The 27,696-nt window shown below is 37.1% G+C and overlaps 1 protein-coding gene across 1 annotated transcript in view; it reads left to right on the top strand.

Moving 5' to 3' along the window:
• PRKCE (protein kinase C epsilon) overlaps positions 1–25,558 on the top strand; it is a 286,416-nt gene extending 260,858 nt beyond the window's left edge. Inside the window, exons 14-15 of the mRNA XM_030499576.1 lie at positions 4,213–4,359; positions 22,339–25,558. Of these exons, the coding sequence (XP_030355436.1) occupies positions 4,213–4,359; positions 22,339–22,485 (294 nt within the window). The 3' untranslated portion in view covers positions 22,486–25,558. The remainder of the gene's footprint in view (positions 1–4,212; positions 4,360–22,338) is intronic.
• The last annotated feature ends 2,138 nt before the right edge of the window (positions 25,559–27,696 follow it).

Below are 27,696 nucleotides of genomic sequence, written 5' to 3'. Positions count from 1 at the left end.
ACTTGACAGAAATTAGTGTCACCAAATGCCACAATATCAGTCAAAATGTGCCACTGGGCAACTTCAGTTTTTAGACTACCTTTTTTAAGTCAGGTTTACTTCATTAATGTGACACTGACATCAATTCTTTTATCTGTGCAAGTATCATCCTAAAATAAAAAGCAAAACAAAACAGAAGCAGTAGGCCAATCCCCATAGATTGAAAACCTGAGGAGGATTTCTGGCTTTAAAAAAGACCTTGTTTTTTATTGCAGTTTTCCACTTTTTTTGAAAGTGGAAAATTTCTGCCTTTCCAGTTCTGTTTTTCTTTCAGCATCAGGAATAATGAAGGCTTTCAATTAAAAGACAGCTGATAGGGTTAAGTCCTGCAGGTTTTTTCATACAAGGTTACATTTTGAAATTGTATATATAAATCTTTTTAACACCAATGGACCAGTAACACATTCTGCAGAAATGCTCATCTTGATCTTTTAATAAAGATACCCTTATGCTCATTCTAACTGGAGAGAGATGCTCTAGCAGATGATTCACAGCAGAAGTCAAAGTTAACCTCTCTGAATTATTTGCTGGAGTATCTCTTGCTGCATTTATTGTAGTGAGAACATGGAGAATTTACTATTGCTGGCCTTTATACAGGTTCTTCCTTCTCTGCCCAGATAGTTCTCTGATGACTTTTTATTAGCTGACATGATACTTTTGTGCATCCATTTTTGTTTCCAGACCCTTCAATTATTTTCAGTTCAGCAATTAAAATGTATAAACTTGAGCTGCAGAATTCAGGCTCATATCCAGGGCCCAGGATATGAGGACACCAGGGGTCATTTTGGTGTATTGTAGAGAAAGGGTTGTTGTCAATGTTCCTATGTGCATCTGAATTTCACTCAAGTCCAAGAGATTTTCTGTAGTCAATTGGTTTCACAGTCTTTAAGATCTGTTCCTTTGCCATCCATGTACTCCTTCAGTGAATCTATGTTATCTGACCTATTACTCTGAATCAGAGTAACATTTGTTGGAGGGGAAAAGTTAACCAATAACTCTTGGTTAAGTGTGTAGTATGAAAGCCGTTGCAACTACTAGAATAAGGATTTTGTTTTACAAAGGAAAGGGAGAAACAGATATGACACTCAGAGCCTTACTATGCTATCTCATTGGTGGTGCAAGTAGTGAGATGTCTGTTACTGTTATACATCTCATTCATTAACCACACACAAATGCAGACACAAAATTGGGCTGCAGGTGTAGGCTTCGTATTTTTGTGAATGTAAGTGCAAGGGTGTTAAACCCTCGCATTTCTTTTAAAGCTGACTTTGCTATAAATTTTCATGAGGCAGTTTTCCTGGATCTACATTTTGATAGTAGGTATGATGGTTTGTATTTTGTTATAGTTGTAGCTTTTTGGGGTTTTTTATGTCTTTCTATCTGAAGTTAATCCTTAAAGCTGTTATGAACTTTAAAAAGAGTTGCATCCATTAAACAGATTTGCACTATAGTAACAGATAATTCTTCATTGGGCAAGATGCCTTCATTGACATGAATTGATATAATTTAATGGATCTGTGCCAGTTTACGCTATAAAAAGAAAACTTTTCCTTACGTTTAGCAACCTGCTACTTACACAGCTATGGTGTAAAACATGTTTGAAATTTGCGTTCTTCATCTGATCCTTGTCCACATACTGTTAAATGAAGAACAGGAAAAACAGAGGGAAGAAAGAGGCGTCTATGTATTTTACTGCTGAATGGTAGCAAGGGATTAACTTTGGAACACATCATTTCCTCACATTGTGCTTTGAGACATGGGTTTTATTCTTCAGAAACTGTGTATTTTTACACTCCTCCAAACAGTGTGTAAGGAAAGTTTAATAAGAAGACATTCTCTTGTATTAAGTAACAATGTTTTCTGGTTTTCTGAAGAAACAGTTTTCCTGTTATTTCCAACAAAACACTAAGGAGGATAATTATACAGCTCAATATTACAAGGCAACACGTTGCTTATCCCATGAAATCCCACAGATCTTACTAGTCCTGTTTCTGTGAATTGACAGGAATTGCTATTTAAAATTCTTTCCTGTCTGGTAAGGAAAACAATTCTTCATTGAAATTAGCTCTGTGTTTCTTTGCAAGCAGTAGAGAGAGGTTGTGGCCACAGTGTGTGTTCCCTGTGCACCCAGGTTACAGAGATTTCTGGCTACAGAAGCAGAACTGTTTTTAAGCTGTGCTATTTATTTCAAGAAGCAAAATTTTGGGAATCTCACGATCCTTCATTCAGGCCCCAAGTTGCATGTCTATCTCAGCAACCTTTGTCCTGTTGTCATTTAAGTCAGTAGGAACTCTGATCTTAAGAGGCTTCTCTTTTCATAAAAGGAGTTTCCTGCCTTAAAATGGGAAAATAAAAAGGTAACACTTACGGCTAAGGCTGTCAGCTACATTGGCAACCATCTCTTTAACACAGTACAGTTAACAGCTGTCTCTGCCCTGACAATTGCATCATTGTTGATGCTGTTGATAAACATGGAGTAAATGTCAGCTTGTGCTTCAGAAATAGAAGATGAAAAAAATGAGTATTTGTTGCAGGAGATGAAATTTATAGAATTAAATGTCCACTTCAGAAGTTTGAGTTTATTTCAGCATGTGATAATTTTGTTCGGTTTAAGTATTCATTCTTAAAATTTGTTCTTTCTTATCATCCATTTCCAAGTTTCATGAAGTTTGTGAAGTACAGTACTAAACTGTACTATCTAGTCATATGTTCATGTCCTGGGCTTCTTAAAAACTACGTTTGGATGTTTTCCCTGCCTCTGGCTTAAAACAAAGATAAAACATGGCAGATACTAGGATCAGATTTTACTTCTTTGATACCTGGATTATATGATACAAAAAGCATATCCTGTAGTTTCTGTGTTCTGTTTCTGCAAAATGTGGCTGCTGGTTCCTGGCTTGCTCTCTCCAGTCCTGGAGGTGAAATAAAGCAGAGGAATGTAGGAATGCGTTTTGTGGTTTTCCAAGAGACCTCACCAAAGCACAGTAATCCTTTCAAAACCTTGGTTTCTCCTGCCCATAGGAAATATGGCCCATAGTTTAGATATAACTTGTCCACTTGCAAAAGAACTTCCAGAGAAGTTGAACACAAGACCAAAGAGAAAGATCATCTTTCGAGCAGCGCGTATGTGTCAGAAAATACAGAGAGAATTGCCTTGGTGATCTATCTTATGTCTTTAAAATGATAGCAGTGGTATTCTCCTGGGCATGGCTGATCTAGCTATCTAAGAACATCTTAAGGGCTTCAGTAGCTACTTATCCAATAGCTGGATTCTGTGTCCACATGCATTAGGAAATAAGTAGAACAATTGCTAATAAAAGAAGGAAGAAATAGCAGAGCAAAACCAAGAAAAATATTATCATCTGCCATCATTTGATATTAATGTCTTAGAGTGGTTGTACAGCTTTTTGCTGAAACAAATAGTAAGAGTTTAAAAGTGAAGAGTTTAGAAATTGGCACACCAGAGGAGACCAGTTACTTCCAGTTGCTGCCACTAATGGTGTACTAAATGTCATGGAGTTTCTCAAGGAAAGGCACTCATCACTCCATCTATTTTCTGAAACAGAATGCTTATAATTCACATAGCTGCAGGTGCTGTTCTTACTTGTATTAGAATAAAATCCTAGAAATGAGTAAGGAGGTTATGGCTTTTCATGTGTCTGGTATGATTATACAACCTACGTACTCAAAGAAAGTACACAGCAGTAAGAATAATACGTAGCCCCTATCCCCCAAATTAATATTTAAGACAGAGCAAATAAGGTAAAATAAGAGCTGTCCTGATAGTCTATTTCGAAGTGTCTCTGGAGGGTTTATTATTTTCTGTCTTTCTTTTAGTATTTTTTGGCCAAATCTGGAACTAGAAATGCTGACAAAGAATCTGGTCCTATAGTTCTCCCAGACAGTTAAATTAGGAGGTCTCAGCAACCAGTTGAAAGAGCTTCCTGAAGGAAACTTCCACTCCAGAGCCTCTGAATCTTCTGATTTGGCTGGAACCTCTGAAATCTGGAGGGGCATCCTTGTTGCTCTTAGAGAAAAAATAACCTTCTGAAGGCGGACTGTCTCTAAAAACTAGGCTTTAGGAATTCCAATGCGTAATTGAACTGGAAATGGTTTCCAGCCATTGCCATTCATGTTTTAACTTTTTCCTCCTCTCCCTCCTCTGCCCTGTAGTTCATGACAAAGAACCCCAATAAGCGACTTGGCTGTGTGGCGTCACAGAACGGGGAAGATGCGATTAAGCAGCATCCATTTTTCAAGGAAATTGACTGGGTTCTTCTAGAACAAAGGAAAATCAAGCCACCCTTCAAACCTCGGATTGTAAGTAGCAGTTTGCATAACATTGATAGAAATCTTGGTTTGACAATTTCAGTTGTTGGCTTTTCTGACACATGAGATTACCCAATGCAATATTTAGGAGTTGAAATAGTAACATAAAAACCGTGCTGAAAAGGTTGCCTTGTCATTGTTTCTGTCAAGGTAAGTGTCAGGAATAGATTTAGTGCACAGAAGGATCTTCATGTTCACATAAAACATGAGAGGGTTAAAGGTGCTGTTTTAATTATTTTCCTGTGTTCCTAAAGATACTTTGATTGGAAGAGATTATTTCAGTTGGGTATGTACTGTCTGTACTTTCTGTGTGAACTCTGCTACACTCCCGCATTGCCAATGGCCACTGGATTTTGTAGTGAAAGGCAGAGGAAAGAATTTCTGATTAATAATATTCTAACTGAAGATACTTGAAAAAACTGCTTCTGAGGCAAAGAATATACATCGTGATTAGATAAACTGATGTACTCACATTTTCCTAGGTAATAAACAAGTATTCCTATTTAACAAAAACATATAAATAGCAGCCCCACATGCAGAAACTACAAAAGCCAAGCAAAAATTCATGGCTTACTCTTGTCTTCCTCTGGATGAAAATACAGTTCACCAAATATCAGCTTTTCAGCTGAGAATGTGTGCTGTTAATTTTGTGCTTGAACAGTAGAAGAGAATAATTATATGATAAATCCTTTGAGATTGCATTGTATCTTTTGACTTTGCACATTCCTGATTACAATGTTTGACTTGCCTATAAATACAATCAAGGTATTTGTTTGTTTCTTTTCTTTAGATAGTGTAGAAAGGAATTTAAAAATAAATAAGTAAAACAACTTTGGGCTCAACACTGAATCCTAACTTTAATTTAGAAGTGAAAAAGTCCCCTCTGTCATTGCAGAATTGTTGTCTGTTGCATTTAATGCATTTACTTTTAGTCCAGTGAGATGCATTTCCCCAAGTTCCTTATGTAGGTGCTGAAAGTGGGGCTGCCTGTCCAGAACAGGAGCCTGAGGTGACTCCTCAAGTCTACACTTGGAGAAGTCTCTCTCAATATATATGTCTTTTCCTGTTTTCACACGAATTTATCTCACAGTAAATTTTGTGGCTTTGCTTAGTATTTATCAGCATTTTGGTAATACAGTTATCACATCAGGATGCGCAGTTCCAAAATAATTTTCACTTTATGCCTGCATCTAGTAAGTTCCAGATTCCTCACAACTAGTCTATTTGCTGCTTTTCTTTCCTGATTGAGATGCACGGTCCCTTTGACAATAGGCATTTTTACAGGGCCTTTATTATTTTTGTAAGTATTCCTGTTTCAGTGGTCCTTGTTTAAAGTCAGGAGGTATTTAGAGTATCAGGTATTTTTATTCCTTGCTAATATAAATACCTTCTACATTCTCAATATAGCTTCTTTCTCCTTCTGGTAATTATTTCAGTGCTGTTATATTGTAAAGCCATTCATATTTTATTAATTCCTGTTGTTTTGTTCTTTTTCTCCTTCCTTTAATGGTATTTTAGTTGGATATGTCAGGTTTAGTAATGATTTCAGATTATTTCAAAGTAGTCTTTTGTATAATTTTCAAGACAGCTGCTTGCTCTTTAATTACTGTTAGGGTGATATTACACATCTTTATTTACACCTTTTCTCGTTTGTCTTCAGGCTGCTTCTGTAACATCAGATTTTCATACTACTTCTTCCCATATTGTATATGCCAACTTGCTTTATTCTACCAAATTTGATTCCAGTCTAGCAGTTCTGTATGCTTGGTTTTTTAATGAACTCTTTTTTTGTGGTGGTGAATTCAGGTAATATGTAGTCTATGTTACAGGCATCCCTATTATTTTCATATTCTCAGTCTGCTCTCTCCAAGATATCTCCCCCAGTGGCCTGGTCCTATCAACTTTTACTGATAACTTTTTTACACTTAGAAAGAGTATACCTTACATATTTACACTATGTTTATGATCCATCAGCTGTTCTGTATCAGCTGTATACATTGCAATTGTTTGGATTTTGTTATTGTGTAGAAATCTTTGAGCAAGATCATACTGAAATTTTTACTTGTCCTCTTAAAACTGAACAATTTACTAGTTGGAAAGCTAAAAGTGTGATATATATCTAGGCTGGAGAGAAAGATGATATGAACAAAATATAATTACTAATAATGCAATTTATGAAACAGTAAAGTAATCCAGGGCAGTAAATTTCAAATGCTGAAAAGGTGATTTTGGATGCTTGCCAAGCCAGAAGAGATTGAACTCCCTTTGAAAAACACAGGAAAGAGGACTGAACATGAACACTAATGAAATAAAGTCTATTTAAAATCTAGATAGTTCCTGTCTAAATTCAGTTGTGGGTGTAGCATTGAGATTCATGGATTCAGATAACCAAGGGTAACTTCCACAGCTATGGAATAACTATGGGAAAAACATAACAAATGCCTGTGTTTGGAATGTTTTCTGGTATTTAACATCTTTCAGTATTGATAAAGTGCTGTTGATTATTTAAAAGTGACTTTTAAAATTAAGAGGGGATTAAAACAATATATGTGTAATCTTATGTTCAAGAGAGCCTAGATCTATGAAATCAGCTATAAGAAAGAGAGGCCAGATTATTAGTCAGAAAATAGACATTCTTGCATGTGATATGTGAGTGTACATATGTGTAGGGAAAGAAGCACACAATGCATATATCGTCATTTTGTGCATTCAAATTGAGTTTTGCATGCACATACAGAATTTTGCCCATGCAAGAATGCATATATTTACACAGGTATTCATCTATTTTCTGACCAACCAATAAGATGACTAAGGGGGGAAATTTTATAATTACTATATCATATACACTCTCAAAAAACCCCAAACAAACCAACCCAACAACATAGGGTCTGTTCAAATGAGCTCTGGGCAATATAAAATGCTGACACTAAGCAAGTAAAGTCATTAGGGAAAATGGCCAGACACTGAGGTCCCATCAGACAATGGAATAATCTGCCAAGGGAGATCACGGAGATGGAGCATGGAAACAAACCTTGCTTCAGCTCTGCCTCACTACTCTGCTGATCCCAAAACACACGAGTTCCTTGGTTAGCGCAGCTGTGTTCCTTTTCTGTTACCTTTTATCCTTTCTCTGGCATAACAGATTCTCTGAGGAGCTGTATTACATGGTACTGTAAGGCTTGTGCTTCTCCATGGTTCAGGTACGCCTCCTCAGCTCTGCCAGCCTTAAGTCTGAATTTTTCAAGTGGACTTAGAAGAAATATTTCATGGCTATTTATTAGCCAGACTTCAATCTCATTCGTGCTGTGGGTGGATGCAAATATATTCCTTATTACATCAGAAATATACCATTCATGTCCTTCTAGTTTGTACATTATTTGATTATTCTAATGATGTTTTGGAAGCTGAAATCTCTTCCCTGTTTTCAGGCTTGGAATGAAAATTACTGAAGTCCAAAAGGTCCTTGAAAAACTGTTTTCTGAAGGCTTGCAAGAGTGCCCTGGGCAAAGCACTCATACAAATGACAGAGGTTTAGGTTGTTAAACAGTGACAGGAGTGCCACACCAGTTGTGCTAGGCAGAGACAGATCCACCAATCTGGAAGCAGACTGGTGGCCCTGAAACCTACTGTGAAGGATCTTTGGCTGCTCCTCCAGCTTAATTCCTTGGAATAGAGAATGAAAAGGGGTGATAATACACTGGGGCCCAGTATTATAATGCATAATATCTACCAGTACTTCCTTTCATAAATCCAGAATTATGAGGCTTTTCAGTGGCAAAATTAATCTTTTTATACATGTATTATGTTTTACTATACTGAAGGTATATAATGCAGAGCTATTATAAACATTAAGCTACTAAAGAAGAAGTAATAGCTCTGGGGCATGTACATTAGAAATCAAGTGAACTTTTGAATAGCTATGAAGAGGCTGTTTGTTACATCTAAGCTCCGGTGACCTTGATAGTGTTTCTTGAAGATCATTTCCGCTGTTCATAAAAGCTAATTCTTAGAATTTCACAGAGTGTCTTGAAAGTTTCTGAATCATATTCTTCCCTGCTGCTTTTAATGCAGACATGAATATGTCATTGCATATGCAAGAAATAAGTACAGTTTTAGTGCAGACACATATCTTTTCTCCAGAGCAAGTGTTGTGGACAGAAATCTCTTTGAAGCATTTTATTCCTATGTTATTTTGTCTCATGTATTCTTCCTAAAATTTTATTCCATTTGGAGAATGATATTTGCCTAATCAGTAGCCATAAGACCAAGTTGTGGTTTGCAACTTAATTTATTGCCCAAGAACCACAAAGGTCTTGATTCAGTGATTCATTGCTCTTTATCTTTCTTTGCTTCTGTGGTTTTGTTCCTGCCTTGGTTGAATTGGTTATTTCCATTTTCAAAGTGCATCTGCCATATTATTAATGAAACAAGGGTGCAGTAGATTAATTTCGTGCTGAAGTAATTGATATGGTGCTAAGTATGATAGATCTTGCTCAGTGACATGATGGGATGATCCTGTCTATCCCATACCAAATAATAAAATATGCATTAAAAACAGTGACTGAAACAGATTGCCCCTTCACCTTTAATGCATATTGATGAAATTTATATTGTCCCAACTTATTATTTACTGGAAAAGCTTATATTTCAGACAGGGAAGCAAAGGTCAGTGGTAGCCTCATATTAGCAAATATTTCATAGAATCATGGAATCATGGAATAGTTAGGGTTGAAAGGGACCTTTAAAGGTGACCTAGCCTAAACCCCTTCAGTGAGCAGGAACACATTCAACTAGAGCAGGGTGTTTAGAGCCCCATCCAATCTGACCTTGAATGGTTCTGGGGATGAGGCATCTACAACCTCTCCGTACAAACTGTTCCAGTGTTTCACCACCCTCATTGTACAAAATGTCTTCCTTATATCTAGTCTAAATCTCCCCTCTTTTAGCTTAAAACCATTATGCCTTGTCCTATCATAACAGACCCTACTAAAACATTTGCCCCCATCTTTCTCATAAGCCCCCTTTAAATATTGAAAGGCTGCAATAAGGTCTCCCCAGAGCCTTCCCTTCTACAGGCTGAACAACCCCAACTCTCAGCCTTTCCTCACAGGAGATGTATTTCATCCCTCTGTGGGATTTCTTCTTAGTTTTTGTAGAGTTAGACCATTCGTCTTGGGTTTTGTAGAGTTAGACCAGACCAGCATAATAAAATCAGCGAATTTCTTAAGCTGTTGTTGGTCACAGTGGGTCAGAGTGCTGCGAGGAGCTAAGAGACAGAGGAAGCTGGTAGGCACAGCAAAGACAGTCTCACCACAGGAACACTCTTGACCTTTTAGGCTGAATTTTCACTGTCAGCCCTTCAAACATGTGCATGCAAAGAGACAGACTTGCCATTTTCATCCACCCTGTTGTAAATGTCAGGGCTGGGAAAATCAGACTTTGACTTAGACATCCTCAACATGAAAAAGCTATGATCCAGAGGGTAATACAAAGCCTGGTAAAACAGATGTTTGCCATATGTATTTCTTTTTAGCAATTAAGCCAAAATTTCATCACTAATGGCTTTATCAGTGCCTGTGGCAATCTATTCATAGTGTGGCTTTATGGAGATGAAGTTGACAAAATAATCGCATTACGATGATTTACTGTGAATGTGCAGCTTTCACAGAACAATACATTAATTTTCACTATGCATTCATAATTTCTTGGGTTTCTATTTTAAAAGCTGCCTTTCTTTAAGAGCCTTAGAAATGGAATGAACAAGATAGTCTATTCCAAAATTGTATCTTGCAGTATGGAGCAACAGCAGCTGCTGCCAGCCCATTTAGTTAATCTAATGTGACTCCCTTCGTTTTGCAGCCTCTTCCATTCCTAGTGTTATATCACTGGGAATCTTTTTAGAATATTTGTATGTTCCTTCTTCAATTCTGACTTCTCAGGGGTAGAGAGTTGCTCTAGCAGCAAAAACCAGAGAAGTGAGAATTGCAAGATATGTAAGTTTTCACTAGATTTTCTCGAAACTCATGATGTCATCCAGGGTTCATCACCTAACCTTTTCATGCCTCAGGTTCCACTCTGTGGTAATCTCAGGATGCTTAATGCAAAATTCTGTGACAGGGAAGAAACAGGACTGAGAAGTTTTAAAAACTATATTCTCAAGATCAGCTTGGCTTTTAACAGTGATTGAACACGTAGCACTTCCCTTGGAAGAGTGTTCTATGCTATACCAGACCTCAGTGTTAGCAGATTTCATCTTGATCCTCACTCTCAAATTTCCTACAGTAATTTGCACCTCTCTGTCAGTTCCAGTAACTCTAAGATAATCATAAACCATTATCGAAGTCCCTCCCCCCTTAGTTATCTTTATCTGTGCCACATTGTCTGTATGCAGTTTCCTTGTGAACCTAAACTCCCTTGTTAAGTCTTGACTTAAGGATGCCAGCAATGTGTCCTCTTTCAGTTTTGCACTGCAGCAAAGGTTTGAAATGAAATAATTAATAAATACAAAATTCTAGTCCTAGCCAATGATTGTGGGTTCCAACCAGAGTCAGCAAGCACTGGGAATTTTCTTTCACCCCTCCCCTGAATAAGTGAAAAACTGGCAAAATTTTGGCAACCCTTTGTTGATGACTTATGACAAGCCAGATGCCCACAGTGTTTGGAAACTGGGTAATAAACAGTAAATACAGATCAGCACCTCCGGAGCGTGCAGCTGCCCTGTTTGCACGGGCAAGCAGGCAAAGCCTACACCTGCCTCATGGGCAGATGCCTCACTGAGCGGCTCCCGAAAGTGTCTTCAATTGGAGAGGTGTGTGCTTCAATTGCTGCAGCAACCGTCTGGTTACTGTGAAATATGGCTGGAATCCTTAAAGAGGGACCACGTTTCTGGAGAAAACTCTGAAGTATATTAGCCTGAAACATAAGTTCTATAATCTCAGATTTGTTTTCATACATGACTGCTAACAGTCCTTCTTAATAAGGGATTTTTAACCTCGTGTTGGGAAGTCATGATACTGTTTTGGTGGGGTTTTTTGGCACGCCTCTATTTTTTGGTGACAGTGGATTGTATCATCATACATGCAGAATTATGACTTTGCCTTTATGCTGTAGGGAAGAAGCCCTGTAAAATGCAGTATCATTCAGTAGTACCAAAAGGAACATAGGAAAGTACAGGCCAAGTAAATTTCTTTTTGTATAAATGTTCTCTCTTTTCAAGTTTGCTTCAGTGTGAATGTCCCTCTTTAAGGTAAGGCCTTCAATATGGGGAAAATGTCAAGGTAGGTCCATTTTTAGGCCTAATAACCTTGAGGTGTCCCTTCAGTTTCATAATATATTTCCATTCAGTCATCAGTGCATGGCAATGAGCATTTAGCAGATGGGCACGCAAGAGGCTATACTGCATGCTTTTGCATGAAGTGTTACTGCTTAGATGAAACACTGGGCAGTGATACTGAGACCTCAGACCCTCATGTACCATTGTTGAACATTGCACATGATGTATTCCCCACTTGCTGCAGGCATTTCAGGCATAGGAAAACAGTGGGCTTTCTTCTGAGAGCGGCAGCGTGGTAATTATACTGGTGTATGAAAAAAAAAGGTTTAGAAACAGGGAAGAATCTGTGTTTTTCAGAACAGTTGACATAAATCCTTTAGAAAAAAATAAAGAAAAATGGATGCGTACTTTCAGGACAGCCTTTTTATTAGAAACAGCCATAATGTTGAAGTCCAACTCTTTTTTTACACACTGCCTCTGCCACAGGGTATCATGAATTAGAATATTTAATGTCAGCTGGTTTCTAAATTATTTCTGCTACACTGGTAGCAGAGACTAACAATGGTTCAAGAGTTAGCCAGGTCAGTGCTGATTGAGCAGCATTGGATATTGGCAGGCAACAAAGATCTCAGTTGAGCTTGCAGTAGTCAGTTGTGAACAAGGGTACCGTAACTCCCTTCAATGTAGCTAATAACAATCAGACTAGCATGTGGCTGGACAGGGCAGAGAAGTCCGTAACACTTCTGCCTCTTCCCTCAACTAAGTTCTCTTGGTTTACAGAGCTTCGACTAGCTTGGCACTTTGTATAACCACTAAATTTGCTCAGACTGTAAGTATATAGCTTTCAAGGACCTTATGTGCAGCTTGTATCACAACTTAGAGAAGTAAAGAGTAAGTGAACTGGTATTTTTAAGGGATTTCAATGTTGATTGTTTGGATGAACAAGATTCTGTTTTCCCCAAATTTGCTCATTCGGTTAGTCTTCTTTCTTGGTTTTATTCTCTTCAGTGTCCATGCGTGAAGCAGCTGTATTTAGCTGTAATTACCACAATACTAGAACTACAGAAGTTTGAAAGCTACTTCCCAGCACTCCAGGTTCCCAAATATTTTCAAGTTAAACAATTTTTATTATGCTTCTTTTGATTCTGTACTGGGGATCCAGCAGTATTTGTTTGGTTTTGTTGAGTCCTGGTCCTGTATAAAATCTTTTCATACCGAATAATTAGAATTCATTTAACCATGTGTTAAATGTACATGAAGTGATGCCCACTGGGATGGAGTGATAAGCAGCCAGCTTTCCTTTTGGGTTTCCTCAGAATAAGACAAATTCTGTTTCACTTTTGGTTGCTTTAATCTCCAGTGCTATTTTCAGAAAGTAAAGCACCAAGTGAAGTCATCTTATCATGGTTACTTAGAGTACATTCTTAAGTGTTCAAACAGAAATATTTTTATATTAATGTAGATAAGAAATAATATTCCTGGGTTGGGCTTGTTTCTGATGTCATTAAAAGCCAGTGGCAAAACACCAGGTGACTTAAGAAGCAGTAGCATCTGGCTCTTTATCAGACAGTGGAGAGGAATTTATCAGAAAAAAAGCAAAATCTTGACAAAGGCTGGTAGTCCATGACTAGTCCCATTCACAACTGGAGCCCAGTGAACATAGATTAGAAGAAAAGCTTTAGCTTTGTGTTTATTTCTCATGCAGAACCTTTTATATTAGCAGTATTCTGTGCTAATGCGAGTATGAAGTTTAAAATAGTGTCTTACCAGGATGTTCATCCAAATGGGCAGCAAAAGTCTGTCAACATATGATTCACAGCTCAGCATACTAGTGCAAGATTTAATTCCTTTGACATATGCACTGACATGCAGATGGTGGACTAAAGCAGCTGACGTGTAGGCACTTCAGTAGCAGGACAGGGAAGGCATCTTTAAATGATAAGGAATCCTAGCACTTCATTAACTGCTGCTTTCCTGTTGTTATGCTGCCATGCTGTTACAAGGGATTTTGTTACTGTGGAGGCACAGACCTTGTACTCTCAACACTGGTCCTCTCAACAGCATGCTTCAGGAGTCATATGCTTAAATTATATGGGGTAAGAGAAACATCCAGTCTAGATATTTAGGAAGAACCTTAAGCGCAGATCTTGTTCCTTGATTTGCATGCCATATTCATGTTTGCAAAGGACCTACAGAACAATTATTCCCTTTACTTAATTATGGAGTATGGAAAAGAAGGAGTTGAAGATGATGACTGCCGATGACTCTCTGAAGGACTGTGTTAACATTTGACAAGAACAAGAAGAAAGTGAAATTGAATTTGTGCCTTCAGGTCCACAATAAGCTCAAGTTCCCAGCAAGATGAGATTTCCACTGTGCAAAAGGCCATTTAGGTGAGAGACAATCAAGAAATCATAGATAATGATAGAGAGATCACAATCCATGTATAGGAGAACAAAAATAGGAAAAAAATTAGATACATAGTGGGGGGAAAATTGCTCAAAGCAGAGCAGTTGTAGAACCAAGAATAGAACCTGTGTCACTACAAACTCTCCTATGTCTTGCTGTGCTCTTTTAGTAAAACTGTGTTCCACAAAAGCATTCCAGTGCCTGAGGAAAGGTGGAAAGATATATTGAGATGCAGAAGTAGTAGGTATTCATGTGTAATTGTGCAATGTCTTGTTTTTTCAGTCTGTAATTTGTGTAAGTATGTGCATTAGTTAAAAATAAAACAAAAAAACAGAAAAAACAAAACAAAACCCAAAACCAAACCAAAACACAGCTTCAGCAGCTTCCTAAAAAGTCGTATATCTTTATTTTAATTTGTCTTTGCAAAAGCTTAAAAATAATCATTAGAGTTCAAAATATGCTCTCTAACAATTCAGTAGTCTTAAAATTAAACCATCACTCTCTAGCTTTCTCCATTTGTATGAGGTGAGATCTGCTGTGCCATTTCTCTGTATGAAAGCCTGCCACATGCATCATCCATGTCAAACTAAAAGCTTTATTCTTAATGAGCTAGAGATCATCATCAAAGAGCATGAGTTTCCTGAAATGTTTTGAAGAAGGCAGTCTTGCCAAAAACTCTGTAGTATTCCCACTCTGCAGCCTGTAGTACAAACCATTCTGTGTGCTGAGTGTTGGAATTACGCTCCCACTGTACGTGCTTGCTATTACCTGCGGTGCTTCTTTGCTGTGATGTTTCCGTGCACCCAGTGTCACAATACATGTCTATGCCTTCTCGACAGAGGAGGGGCTCAGAATCACAAGATACTGCTATATATATGTATATATCATTTCATAACATATTCAGAAATTGGGATAGGTGGCTGTAGGCAGAATAAAATATTTGAAAGTCAGTATTTATTAAGGATACATGTCAGAGATACGAGTCTTGAGCTACTTTATTACATCATTCACCTGTTCACTAGGATCAGTCTCCTTAATTTATTCCTTCTCTTTGTGATCACTTAAAGAATGGAAAGCAAAGTAAATCTAATGATCTTTTGCAGACTAGATCTGGTCAAATATCTCAGTGCACTGCTAGGCTATCTGTATTTGGGTAATTTTTCAGTGATTTATGGGATGTTTCCTGAAGCCACTGGAATTCTAGGGACATGTGCCCTAGACTTACCAGCTGTCCTGCATCACTTCTTTCTTTTGCTTTCAAGTCAGCTGCATTTTCTGGGTATAGCCAGTCCTTTGTGCCAAAGTGCTACATGTCTACACATGTATTTAAGGACTCACCGGCAGGTGGTTTAGAATGTTGCAGGTGCACCAGCCCTGACTACTCTAACTGCTGTAACAACCATGGGTAAAATGCAGGACACAACTGAAAATGGGCTAATCTTGGATGTGTGCCAGGATGTAAGAGGGGACATTGGTGATCATGACTCTAGAGCAGTTGAGGATGTCAATGGAGGCTTGCCAATATAATGTGAATTAGAGAGGCACACATATAAAATCTGTGCTTTATGTGGATCATAAAATTGCAGTAGGAATTGCTTTGTGCACGTGAAGGGTATTTTCATAGGATTATTCCATTACTTTCTCTTCTTGTACTTCCTCCCAGCCCCAAGAAGAAATATAAAATTGTTTTGCATGTAGTTAAACTCTCAAAGATACCTACCATAAGGGAAAAATACCGTGTAGAAATTCAGACGTTGGCACTCTTTGCGACTTTTTTTTTTTTTAGCACTTTTTTTGATGTTGGCAGTTTTTTTCACTCTAAAATATCCATGTATTCTACCATAGCATAGCTTATGTGCAGTGGTTATATCATGATTAAGTCCTAGTGGAAGCAAGTCCTGGTGAGGTGAACAAGATGCATCTTAAGGGAAAATGAGTAACTACAGGTGGGAAGCTGTTGTTTTGACCTCCCCTGCAGCTCCTGTGAAATCTATCACCATCAGTATTTTACACAGAGATAACTGTTGTGGTTTAGCAATCAGGCTGTGAACAAAGCAGGTTTGATATATATAGCTTTAGTGCTGTGTACTCGTTCATGTTAAAGCCATAACCAAGTAAGGCCATAGGAGACAACGGTTTTACAGCAACTTCTTCTGGGCGAGGTTCATTGTCTGGACTGAGGACACAGGGAGGTTGTCAGTGAACCTGCAGAGCTTTGATTTTGTTTGCCTTGCTGTTTGTTTTGTTGTGGTGGTTTTGGGGTGTAGGATAGGAAAAAAGCTGTGCAAAAGTGAAACACTAAGGCTGCATCCTGGACATGTAGTCATTAAATGTTTGTACCCCCTAGTTGTTTAGGTTATTCCTCCTTCCATACTTGACCCATTTCCCTTAGGAAAGATACATACTGTTTCAGTATAAAGGTGGTTTCAGTTTACTGGATCACAAATGATCCATTTTTAAATTCATAGTTCTGTGAATTAGCTTGGTGTTTATTAAATATCTCTGTATTTCCGTAACAGATTAAATTGTAGACTGCCTAAGTTGGCATGCTTTTCATGCCAACTGTTTCACTATCTAGTAACATCTTTATTGAGTGGGGCTTTTTTCCACTCTTTCTCTTAATTTGGTGTCCTTTACATCTAACGAAAGGATAATTTAGGAGCATAAACTCTCACCTTCTTCTAGGAAATAATGAATGTTGGTATACTTGTAAAAACTACTTGGATTCAAAACCCTTTTTATCATCATAACCTTCAGCTGAATAAACTGCAGCTCATGGCTGATCTGTTGTAACTCTTCCATGTGTGAATAGAGCAATTAACATGCTGGAAAAAAACCCCAAGTAATAACTTGTAAGTTATTCTGATAATCTATATTCCACATCTTCGAAATAAGACATTCTAGGAAATCCCTCTAATTCTGATACAGATTCTCAAGGTGTGCAAATACTGTGAAGAGGCATCACAAGGATAAATGGAAAGACAGGCCTGAAATTATGTTTTTCTCACAGTATTCTGTGTATATAGAATAAGTTATGTGCAAAAATGAGTGCTTACTACAGTTGGTCTCAACTTTTAAGAAACTACTACACTTTTGCGAAGAGAGATCCAGTCGCTGGTGCGAAGTGATCTCTGCCTTTGCTTCATTTTTAATAAAGAGAGGTGAATGAGAGCACAGTGATATGTGAAGTTATCACATAACCTGATGCTTCAAACCAGTTTGTCTGTTGTTATGAGTTTCCATTTGTCTTGAACAAATTAATCTGAAAATCTTATCAGTAATGAGGTAAATATAAAATATTTAAACTCTGATAATCCTGCTCTAGGAATTTGTTCTTGATGATACTGAGTCAAAGACAGGGATCATTTATTCCCTCCTGAAGCAAAATTCTATATGAAATTAAATTATACTGTGTAATACATATGAGAAGGTGCAACTTCTGCTGCACATCCCGTTCCTGCTGCACTGCTGTCCAGTGCCCTTGTAGCTGCACACCACAAGATGCTCAGATTTAATCTGCCTGTCACGTATTTGATGTGCTGCTGATATAGCTGGGTGCTGCACTGGAAGGGTTCTCTGGTGAAGCTCCACAAAAGAGTGATAAACTCCAGGATTTCGCTATGGGCTTGAAAATACATGAAGAGGTATCGAGTACTGCTATTGTCAGAAAATTGCAGTGGAGATGTTTCATTTAGTGATTCATTTAGAAAGGCCGATCTGCATCTGCATTTCTGTGCTGACAGTATCTCAAACTGTGAAAATCATGCATGAGCTTTGCATATATTTTGGGTCAAAAGGTCCACTTACTGAAAAATATTGTAGGAGAATTTTTTTCTTCCAGCGTATTGCTTCACTGTTATAATGATCGTTTCTGGCCTCACTTACTTGTATTGGCTGTCTGTTCTGGATGAACTCCTCTTTCTGCTAAACTAAAGAGAAATCTACTAATTGATTGAAAGAGGAAACCTATAGCTGTATTTAAACAGCGTATTGGGAATTTGTAGGAAAATCAGACTAAAATACAAAACCTAGGCTTTTGTGGCAGTGTTGTTTTCTAGTCCCCACTTCCATCTTTCTTTCATCTTCTCCGAGTAGTCTTTGAACCTGCTGCACCATTCCAACCAAATTTAGTAGAGCCACTGAGTTTGCAAAGAACTTTAAAGAGTTTTGGTGTTTTTCTTCAAATTAAATGGAAATAAATAATGGAGTAGATAGAGATACCTCTTAATGCCTCCGAGATGGGGAGTTCATTTAATCCTTATTAGGCAGAAGAGAGCGCACCAAGCCTCTTGGCCTCATGACACAGCTGATGAGGTGCCCAAGCTTTGCTGAGTTCCCTGGTTTGGAACACCGTCTGTCAGGTGCCTTCTTGCAAGAATTTCTGTGGCTTTTCAATACCAAAGGCCCCTGTCACTCACATTTGGTTCATGTGATTTATGGAAGGAATGGCAAGTTCTAACTTTCTTAATGTATTTTCAGTGATAAGAACATCAACTTAGATTTCTTTTTTCACTGTTGCAATTCATACAGTGTCATTTAGTAATCATTAACAGACAAGGTTGGTAATCCTTGACACTGGAAAGATTATTAAGCATGTTTTGGAGGGGTTTTTTTAAGCTTGAGTCTGTGACTGCTAGTAGAAAATTAATTTTTTCTTGAAATGATAGTGAAAATAAAAACAGTTCAGAAAAACACTGTTCCGTATGTGCCTACTAACAGCATATGAAGTTCCTTTTAATCTTCTAGTAATTATGTGAAGAGATTTAACAAAAAATAAACAACATTTTGACTCATAAAACCATCCCTTTATCCAAAGTTGTATGGAGTAAGTAGGAAAGCTGGTTAAGTGGTATTTTATGAAGAGGTAGTCCTTTAAAATTTACGATACCTTTAAGTCTTCGAACAGAAGTGGTTACCTTTGAATAGAATGAATCATGACTTTGACTGAAAAATTGTCATCCTTGATGGGTAGTAGGTCATGTTAATATTTATTAATTCAAGTGGTTCTATTCCTGTAAAGTGTTGCATCTAATCGGATCATGTCACCTACATGAAGCAAGTCCACCGTGTCTCCCAGGATGAGCAGGTCACAGCAGGTCAGTGCTCAGATGGGAGGCCTATGAAGCAACCACGCTGCATCAGCTAGCCAGCACGTTTCCTGCACAAGAGGTAGTGAGTCAGTATTCCTTCTCTTTGTCAGAGATAGTCTGCTGGTGGAGAAGCCATCTTTCAGATTAGATTTAGAATTGAAGTCATGTCATTTTTAGTCATTACAAGTGCTGTGGCACTGCTGGTGCTCTTTGTCAAACACAGACGGATTGCCCACAGGCTGCCTGCAGTAGAGGAGTTTCAGTGCAGTGTGGAATTTGGCACCTATTGTTGGAAGTTCTTGGGTAGCTGCTGTGCCCCTGCTCTCAAGTAGCATTGATGCATGCTGAACACAAGGTGTTTGGGTAATCTAGAGAGAAGGTAGCATCTGAAACGTAATTGAATTTCTGTGTGTTTCAGTGGACAGCTGTGGGTTTGGCAGTTCTTTGTTTCCTAATAACCTTAGGTTCTTAAGTCATCTGAAATTGAAAAGTCTTACTTGGAAAAAAGTTTGAAAAGTTAAAAATAATGCGTTCCAAAGTCTCAGGAGCTGCAGGCTAAATAAACAGAATTCCACCCATTTAATTACTGCCAGGCAAGCTAAATATTTTTCCTTTTTTCTTCATGATTTTTTTATGTTTCAAAATTGGATAATAGCCTCACTTTCTTTCCTTCATATATTCTCCTTACCTTGCAGAACTTCTTTCTTTTCTCAGCCTCTCTGCTAGGAGACAGCCACAGCCCTTCATACCTTCATCCTGAGCCCTCATGCTGCAACTATATATTGGTTCATGCTGTTGGCCTATAGAGTATTCACAGTGCAAGTGCATTAAAATAGCAATAGGAACAGAAATGTGGCCAGACTTGTTTTGTCTTAGCAGATGGGGCCTTGCAAAATAGTCATAGCTTCAGGAAGAAAGTGCCTAAGTTGCTAAGGAGGGTTTCTCAAATAAAGCTTTCTGTTGAAAAGAAGAGCTTGTTATGAACTCTGCCTTTTGTCTTGTATGGCTTAATCTGCTTACTTTTGTTCCCTGTGATTTATTTAATCTCACTTCATCAAAGCGTATCCTTGCAGTCTTAGATTGCTCCATACTTGTCCTGTTAATAAATTGGGTGATTTAAATGTATGCTGCCAAAAAGACATGGAATTGTTTATAAATCTGAGAAAGTAGAAACTTCTATGTCTTTCTTTGGTCTTGAAGGCATATTTTAAGACATGATAGGCTTCTCAATCTAAGCAAATACCTTTGGTTGTTGTTTCAGAAGTGTTTGAGATTCCAGGTTCTACTGGAAGTACAATTATTTTCAATCAATAGGATTTAGGTACTCTGATGTTGGGACAGTTTTTCAGATGTACTCATCTGCACTTTTTCACCTAAAACCTTCACAAATCTTAGTGGTGGTTTTATGGAAAAAGTAGCTATTGGGAATTAATTGCCCCTGCTAGTCTTAAAGAAATTTATCATGTTATTCTTTTAGCTTCAGCAAGGAAATGACACTTTTCACAAATGAAAAAGTATGAAAACCTGTAAATAATACATGTTGTATTTCTTCTCAGCTGGTCCAGAGCTTATTTGCCCTGGATAGCTAATGGTTAAATTGTGACTGTAGTCACATTTCTCTTGCACATAATTACAGTTCTGAATTTGATTCTGCTTCCTACAAATACTCACCTCCTCCTGCTTTAGTGGCTATTCCTATAACAAATTCATTGCATGAGTGTGTGAAAATACTACAGTAGGACATGGGGAATAAAAGGAATGTAGACATAGTTGCAATGTAATGCGTTTAGAAATTCATATGGCATATCATTCTGATTTTGCAATATTTGCCCAAATGACTAGGAAAAAACATAAAGCCCAAAGCAACGACACTCACACTTTGTGCGGTTCAGAGTATACATACACTTCATGTCCAGTCTTTATGTACAAAGTAATTAAAATGTAACAATATAAACATACATATAGATTTGATGAAGAAAATACATTTTTATATATATTTTATAGGAATATTTACCCACCTTGAAAGAAGACGTATATCCTATTTGGAATACATTAATGTGATTTATAATGTATCAATCTATAGTTTTATCATTTTACTTTGCAAGTCAAATAACTGTTTTATTTCTGGTATCATCTTAATCTCAGACATGTGTGGGATGGACACAAAGCTAGTTTTTAGTGTGTCAGTGTGCTTCCATTAAGTGTCACTCAGGTAACTATTAGATTTCATGAAACAAAGAGAAAAGAGACAGTGTAAAGGAAAGCACTTGCTCCAATTCCCTCAACCTGTACATGCCTGAAATATGCTGCGGACATGGAAAATATGAACAATACCAGTATCAAGGGAATGACCATGCTGAGTGTTTTCCCCTGTAGCCTTAAGGTGTTTTACATGGAAGTGGTCACAGATAGCCTGTTGTGGGTACCCTGAGGATGAATAAGCCTCCCCAAGGCTGTCTCTAGTTAATACATCTTATCCCAACTAGAACATGTACAGTTGCACTTTGTTGGCCCAACTTTGCTGAAAGACCGAGGTGCTTTAGGCTTGAATGGGGAAATCCCGATGCCATTGAAATAAAGAAGAATTCTAAGGTGGATTTCTCTGGAGCCAGACTTTCACACTTTGCCATGGTGCTATGAATGACATTCAGAGGAAATCTGAATTGTCACTGTGGAGCTCAAAGGTTTTGGACAGAGCTGTTGCGAGGTCTGCATCTGATTTTAAAGCTGGGCGTAGCCAGATATAAAGAAATAGTTAACTTGAGTTGCAACAGTAGGCTTTATTGTGGGGAAATCAATTAAACCAGTTCACTCTGTGCCTCTGAAATGAGATATCATTATGTTCAAATCTAAAAGGAAACAGCCATACCACCTACTATGCCAAAGCCTTTTTTAAAGTAATCCTAATCTCAGCTTCCTGCTTTATCATCATACTGCTATTCCTCCGCCTGTCAGGGACCCGCGAGTCTCTGGGAACTCATTTATAGTACTGCTTCTGTGGCCTCTCCTGAACTCATTTATAGTCCTTGCTCCTGTAGCTTCTCTCATATGTCTGTTATTCTTTGTGTGAAGTAGCTCCTCTTTTATTTCAATCATTCCAGAAAATTCAGCCTTTCAGGGGGGATGAAGAGGAGGGAGAGTGCCTCTTATTTTGCTGTGCAGTTTTACCATTCACCTTATTTGTATTTTTCTTCTCAGAAAACCAAAAGGGATGTAAATAACTTTGATCAAGACTTTACACGAGAAGAACCAGTATTAACGCTAGTGGATGAGACAATTATAAAACAAATCAATCAAGAAGAATTTAAAGGGTTCTCTTATTTTGGAGAGGAGCTACTGCCATAGACAACGTTAGGCTGACAGATGAATGATGCTGCAAGAAGTGATTCTGAAGAGATCGTCAAGTTACTGAGACTCAGTAGATCAAGAACTACTTCTCTTACCCTGAGCCCATATCCCCAATTAAAATATATATTTATTGTTTTTTTCCTTTAATATTCTGACCTGAAAGCACTCTTAATTTCTGTCTCACAAAGCAATGCAAAATACTTTTGTATCAGAAATTGTAGATGTAACACACTGCCGTATGTTTGCAACTTTTCTTTTATTCCTAAGATCTCCCCAGAGGACAAAATTTCCATGGAAAAAGAAGCCATGCTAATAAAAGTGATTTAGCAGATCATGTTCTATAATCACATATGTATTTAAGCTAAGAAGGTGAGAACTGTTTCTTCTGCACTGGTGATTATGGTGAGATCTGTACTCAGAGGTGGAACAAATAAGTAATATGTTACCCTTTGGTAAGCAAGGAAGTCTGCCTTCGTGGAGGTGTAATCCTCAACTATGAGTTTATTGTGGTGAGGTACAAACTTAAAATACAGCTGTCCAGAAAAAGAAGCACAATTATGGCTTTTGATGAAATTCCTCATACAATTTATGGAAAACTCTTAGGAATAAGAAGAGTCACAAAGATAACTGAAACTTTATTTAAAGCAAGAAACAGACATTATATGGATAGTTATTAAAGGGCTAAAGAATAAAAAGCCTATAGTGCTTTAACACAGCTATATATAGGCATTTTACAGTTTTTCAGGCAATTGGGTGTACTATCCATGTTACCAAATTTAATATCCATTTAAATGAACCATTGATGTGATGGCAAGCTTGCAAATGTTTACAGTTAATTTTAAATAAAAATTAATTATAAACATTAAAAATTTGCCTTTTCCATTGTAGTTAAGCTGATACTTTCTTATTTATATTTATTTTCTCAGCAGTGTGTTACTTTTGCACACTTTTACAAAACCATTATACTACTGTGTTTGTTTTTTATGTTTAAAATCTAAAGAGAAATCTGCTTTTAGAAGACACAAAATAAGGCTACACGTGCATTATGTGGAAGTGTGTTTAAAAACTGAAGATCAAACATTCACAAACTGACATTATTGAAAGTTGTAAATTGAATTTTTTTGTGTATGAATTGAAATGGTAACTCATGTGGACAATATTACTAATGTGAAGTTACCTCCTGTAGATACGCTCACAGTGTTATGTACTTATATTTCCAGGAGTACCCTGTGGTTTGATTTGTTCTTTTTTTTTTTTTTGTGTACATGTATCGCTGAGGTCATTTTATTATATATTTTACTGGACTGAGTGAGCGGTCATTGGAATCCATTTTAATTGTTGCACATGGATTTCCAGCTGCACAAAAATATGTATACTTGTGATTGGCAAAGTGGCACTAAAGAAGCTTTTTTGCCTTTTGTACAGGTGAGATTTTGTATATAGTGTTTGCTGCAAGGCCTGTGGAATTCATTGAATATAGAGGTATCAACTGCTGCATGTTCAGGCATACTATTAAAATGTTAGTCTATGAAAGAATAATTATAATAATGTCCATGTGCAATACTCTTGTATGTGTATTGGTTCAAGTTACTGTCAGAGAGATGAGGTTTTTGTTATAAAAGATGTAGACATATATTAAGCTATACTAAATCTCTTGTATAGTTCTCTTCAACTCTATTATGACATGATAGAGCTCGGAAAGAGAAAGGAAAGTTACAAATCTTGGTGGACGAAGAGTGAATCATTGGCTTTAAGAGATAATCTTGGCCTCAAGCAGATGACTTAGTTTGTGTCAGTTTTGCGTCTGGCTGCTCATAGCCTGTTACTGATGACAACATTCAGTTCCATTTTGTTTTGTTTTTAAAACTCAGGTGTAATTATTATATATATTCTTATGATGATTTCAAATATTAAATATTATGATATATCAATTAATGTGTTGTCTGGCCTACAGGTGTAATAATGGATCAAGCCTTTAGTTTAATTTAATTTATCTTCAGTAATCTTTTGTACTGGGAAAAGACTAGCTTCTGGAGCTGAGTACCAGCACAGAAACATCTTAATGATTGCATCATCTCAATGTTTAAATTTCTTTCTCTTTTAGAAATATATTGCAGAACTGCCCATCAATTTGTGTCTCGCCACTGGCTCTGTTTATTTCCCATCACGGTTAGCTTTTGACATCCAGGCAAGAACTGGCCACAATGCTAAAGCATTCTTTTCCATAGGTGAGTAGACTGGCTAGGAAGACAAGTTATCAGACAGATAGTGCACTACTGTTTGTAAAACAAGAGGCCTTTACATAAAATTCTGAGCATTTATTTTGAAGGAATAAAAGCGTCCCATAAAGCTTTTGTAAGCAAGCTGTGTAGTCTGTATTCCTGTTTCTAACGTGAAGATAATTAGCAAACGTTTGTATTTCAAGAGGCCTCAGCACCTGCAGTGTTTGGTAGGATGCTAAGAGAAAAGTGAAGGAGATCAAAACTTTTGCATGGGCAGGTATTTCTTCAATATAAATAGTTAGATCCTCTGCATTGGGTTTACATCAGAAGGTTTGTCTGTTACCTTGAAAATTTTTTTAAAGATAATTCTTAAAAATGGACATTCTGTTACATTTCTGCCTGTTCTGTAAAATCTTTCCTGTTTCTTCTTTGTAAAATGAGTGCAAAATGCCAAAAAGATTATTAATAATAATAATAATTATAAAGAATTCATTGTTTCTTGTTTTTCCTCCCAAATAGACTTTATTAAAAAATGAAAACACATTTTTCTCTATAGGGTGAAAAGTAATTCTCTCAAAAAAAGGCTTACAAATTACCTCTTTTTAAATTATGTGCAGAATAGTTCTGGCTAAATATAAAATGCATTCAGTTGGGGGGGATAGGGGTTTTTTTTATTGTGAGGATTTATTTGTACAGAATTTTTTTCTTATGGATGTAATTTGAATCTCTTGCCATTCATTAGTGTTATTTCATCGTAAACATTATTACTGTGCCAAATGTACTGTATTCAAAAGGATGTGAATGTGTATTGTTTCGGAACCTAATAAATACAATGATGTTAAATCTTATTTTTTTCCCCAAAGTTTTCCTGAGTATTTCGTAATGAGGAAGAAAGAAAGATGAAGGATGAATATTTTTTCCTGTTACATGTTATACAAAATACCATGAGCTTGTCTTTTAGGAGTGGACATTTTGCAAAGGCAGGATTTGCTAACAAGAACCTCATCTGTGAAGCACTAAACACTCCAAGAGAAACACAGGTAACAGTGCCTGAACACTACTTGTTTTGGTTAATATAACATTTACCTCAAAAACACCAAGGAGGTGAGTTCACAGATATTTCTGCTTACCAACTACCTAATGGTCATTGAGTTCTGACTGATCCCAGCGTTCTGCTTAGCTGCATTGTTAAAACTCACTGCAGTGGAGCAATCTGTGTACAAACACTTGAGACTGCTTTAGTCTTTAATTGGATTGATTAGAGGCATTAATAGTGTGCATATGTTTAATTAATTAGAGTCATAGAGCTTATTAAATGATTAATTTACCTTAACCTGTCAATGTGACATTGTCTGAAATATTTCAGTTTTTCATTGAGTTTCAATTTGCACCTTAAATACCTTCCATTTTCATGGTTTAAAATTCTTAGCTTCTATTTCAGTAGATCAGCTATCAGGATACTTTGGCAGTAATGCCAATTAACAATCATTCCAGTTAGATATACTAACTAGCTTTAAAAAAATGAAAAAAATAAAAATAAAATAAAAATTTTAACTGTGTTTTCTGTTCAAATTGCAACTTTTGCATAAACCCCCATTCTTTTTCCTTCATGCTGAGTCTTCTTGGAGTCACTGAACATGATTGGTGCCTAGGATCATATTCCAAATCTTGTGTGTTGACAGCATTAGCATAAGCTTTGTCACACAGATTTTACCAGTTAAACAACTGTGTAACATCCTGATTTTCTGGATATGTTTTGCAACCTTAAAAGCATATGAAAACTTAACTGTCACCTTACAAACAATAAGCATCGTTGGTCTCCAAATATATCAATCTGTATCATCTTTTCTCATAATGCTGTAACTGATGTCTATTAAGAAGAGTTTTTATCCTTGCTGATGGACTGCAAAATTTGGAAAGACAGCAGTCTTTTGAAGAGGAATGAGTCGCAGTCTGATTGACTGTCCATGCTGTAAATGTGGTACTAAGAGTTCAGGGAGGGAGTTTCAGCATTTATCTGCTTCTGTTCCCTTCCAAACAGAGGATGTTAGATCACTTTACAATCAAAAATGTTTTTAGCCTCCTAGTAGTCTGGTCAGGTACATGAGTAAATCAACCTGATAAGCACCTAAACAAACTGAACAAAGTCAGAGTAATTATCCAATAGTGAATTGAAGCGTTGAATAGGTGGACATATCCTAACTCAAAGAAGCTACAGAAATTTAGATTGGGTCTTCATCTTTAGTTAAAAGTATGTGAGGTGAATATGCTTTGTCCCAAGCATGAGGAGAAAATGAGAATAAGTTAGAGTGGACTTCTTATAGGAACAAGAAACTATTCATCTGAGTAACATAAATAAACATAATCAAATGTGGGAGCAGCCATACGGGGTCAAACCATACATCACTCAGGTCAGGTATCCTGCTCTTGGCAATGGTCAGTAGCTTAAGCAGTAATGTGCACTGATTAGAAATCAAGAAGTCAGCTTTGTTTGTAGCTATAGCAGTGTAAAATTATAAGAAATAGTGAGAACAAGAAAGCACGAGATGGTATTCTGCCTGCAGCGGTTTGACTCCATGATGTTATGAAGTAGATGGTCTTTGTTATATTTAGTATCTCTGAATTAACTTTCTTTTGATCAGTCAGGTTTTGAACAATGTCAGCTTTTTGTGGGAAAGAGCTACACAGCTCAACTAATCATTATGTTAAAAATTATTTCCTTTTGTTTGTTTTGACCCAGCCATAATTCCATTTTATATTGCTTGGGTCTTTCTTTGAAAGAGGATAAACAAACATTTGCTATTCACGTTTTTTGTGCCACTCAGAATTTTATAGGTCACTGATACATCCTTCCTCAGCCAGTTCTTTTTCAGCCTGAAAAGTCTTACCCTGTCTGTAAAAAGCCTTCATAAAGACACATCCCATGTTTTTGGTCACTGTCAACTTTCTATGAATCTTTTCTAGTTCTACTGTATCCCTTTTGAAG

This window comes from Strigops habroptila, chromosome 10, assembly GCF_004027225.2.
Source record: "Strigops habroptila isolate Jane chromosome 10, bStrHab1.2.pri, whole genome shotgun sequence".
In the NCBI taxonomy this organism is placed as follows: domain Eukaryota; kingdom Metazoa; phylum Chordata; class Aves; order Psittaciformes; family Psittacidae; genus Strigops; species Strigops habroptila.
This window is presented reverse-complemented; position numbering and strand designations above follow the sequence as displayed.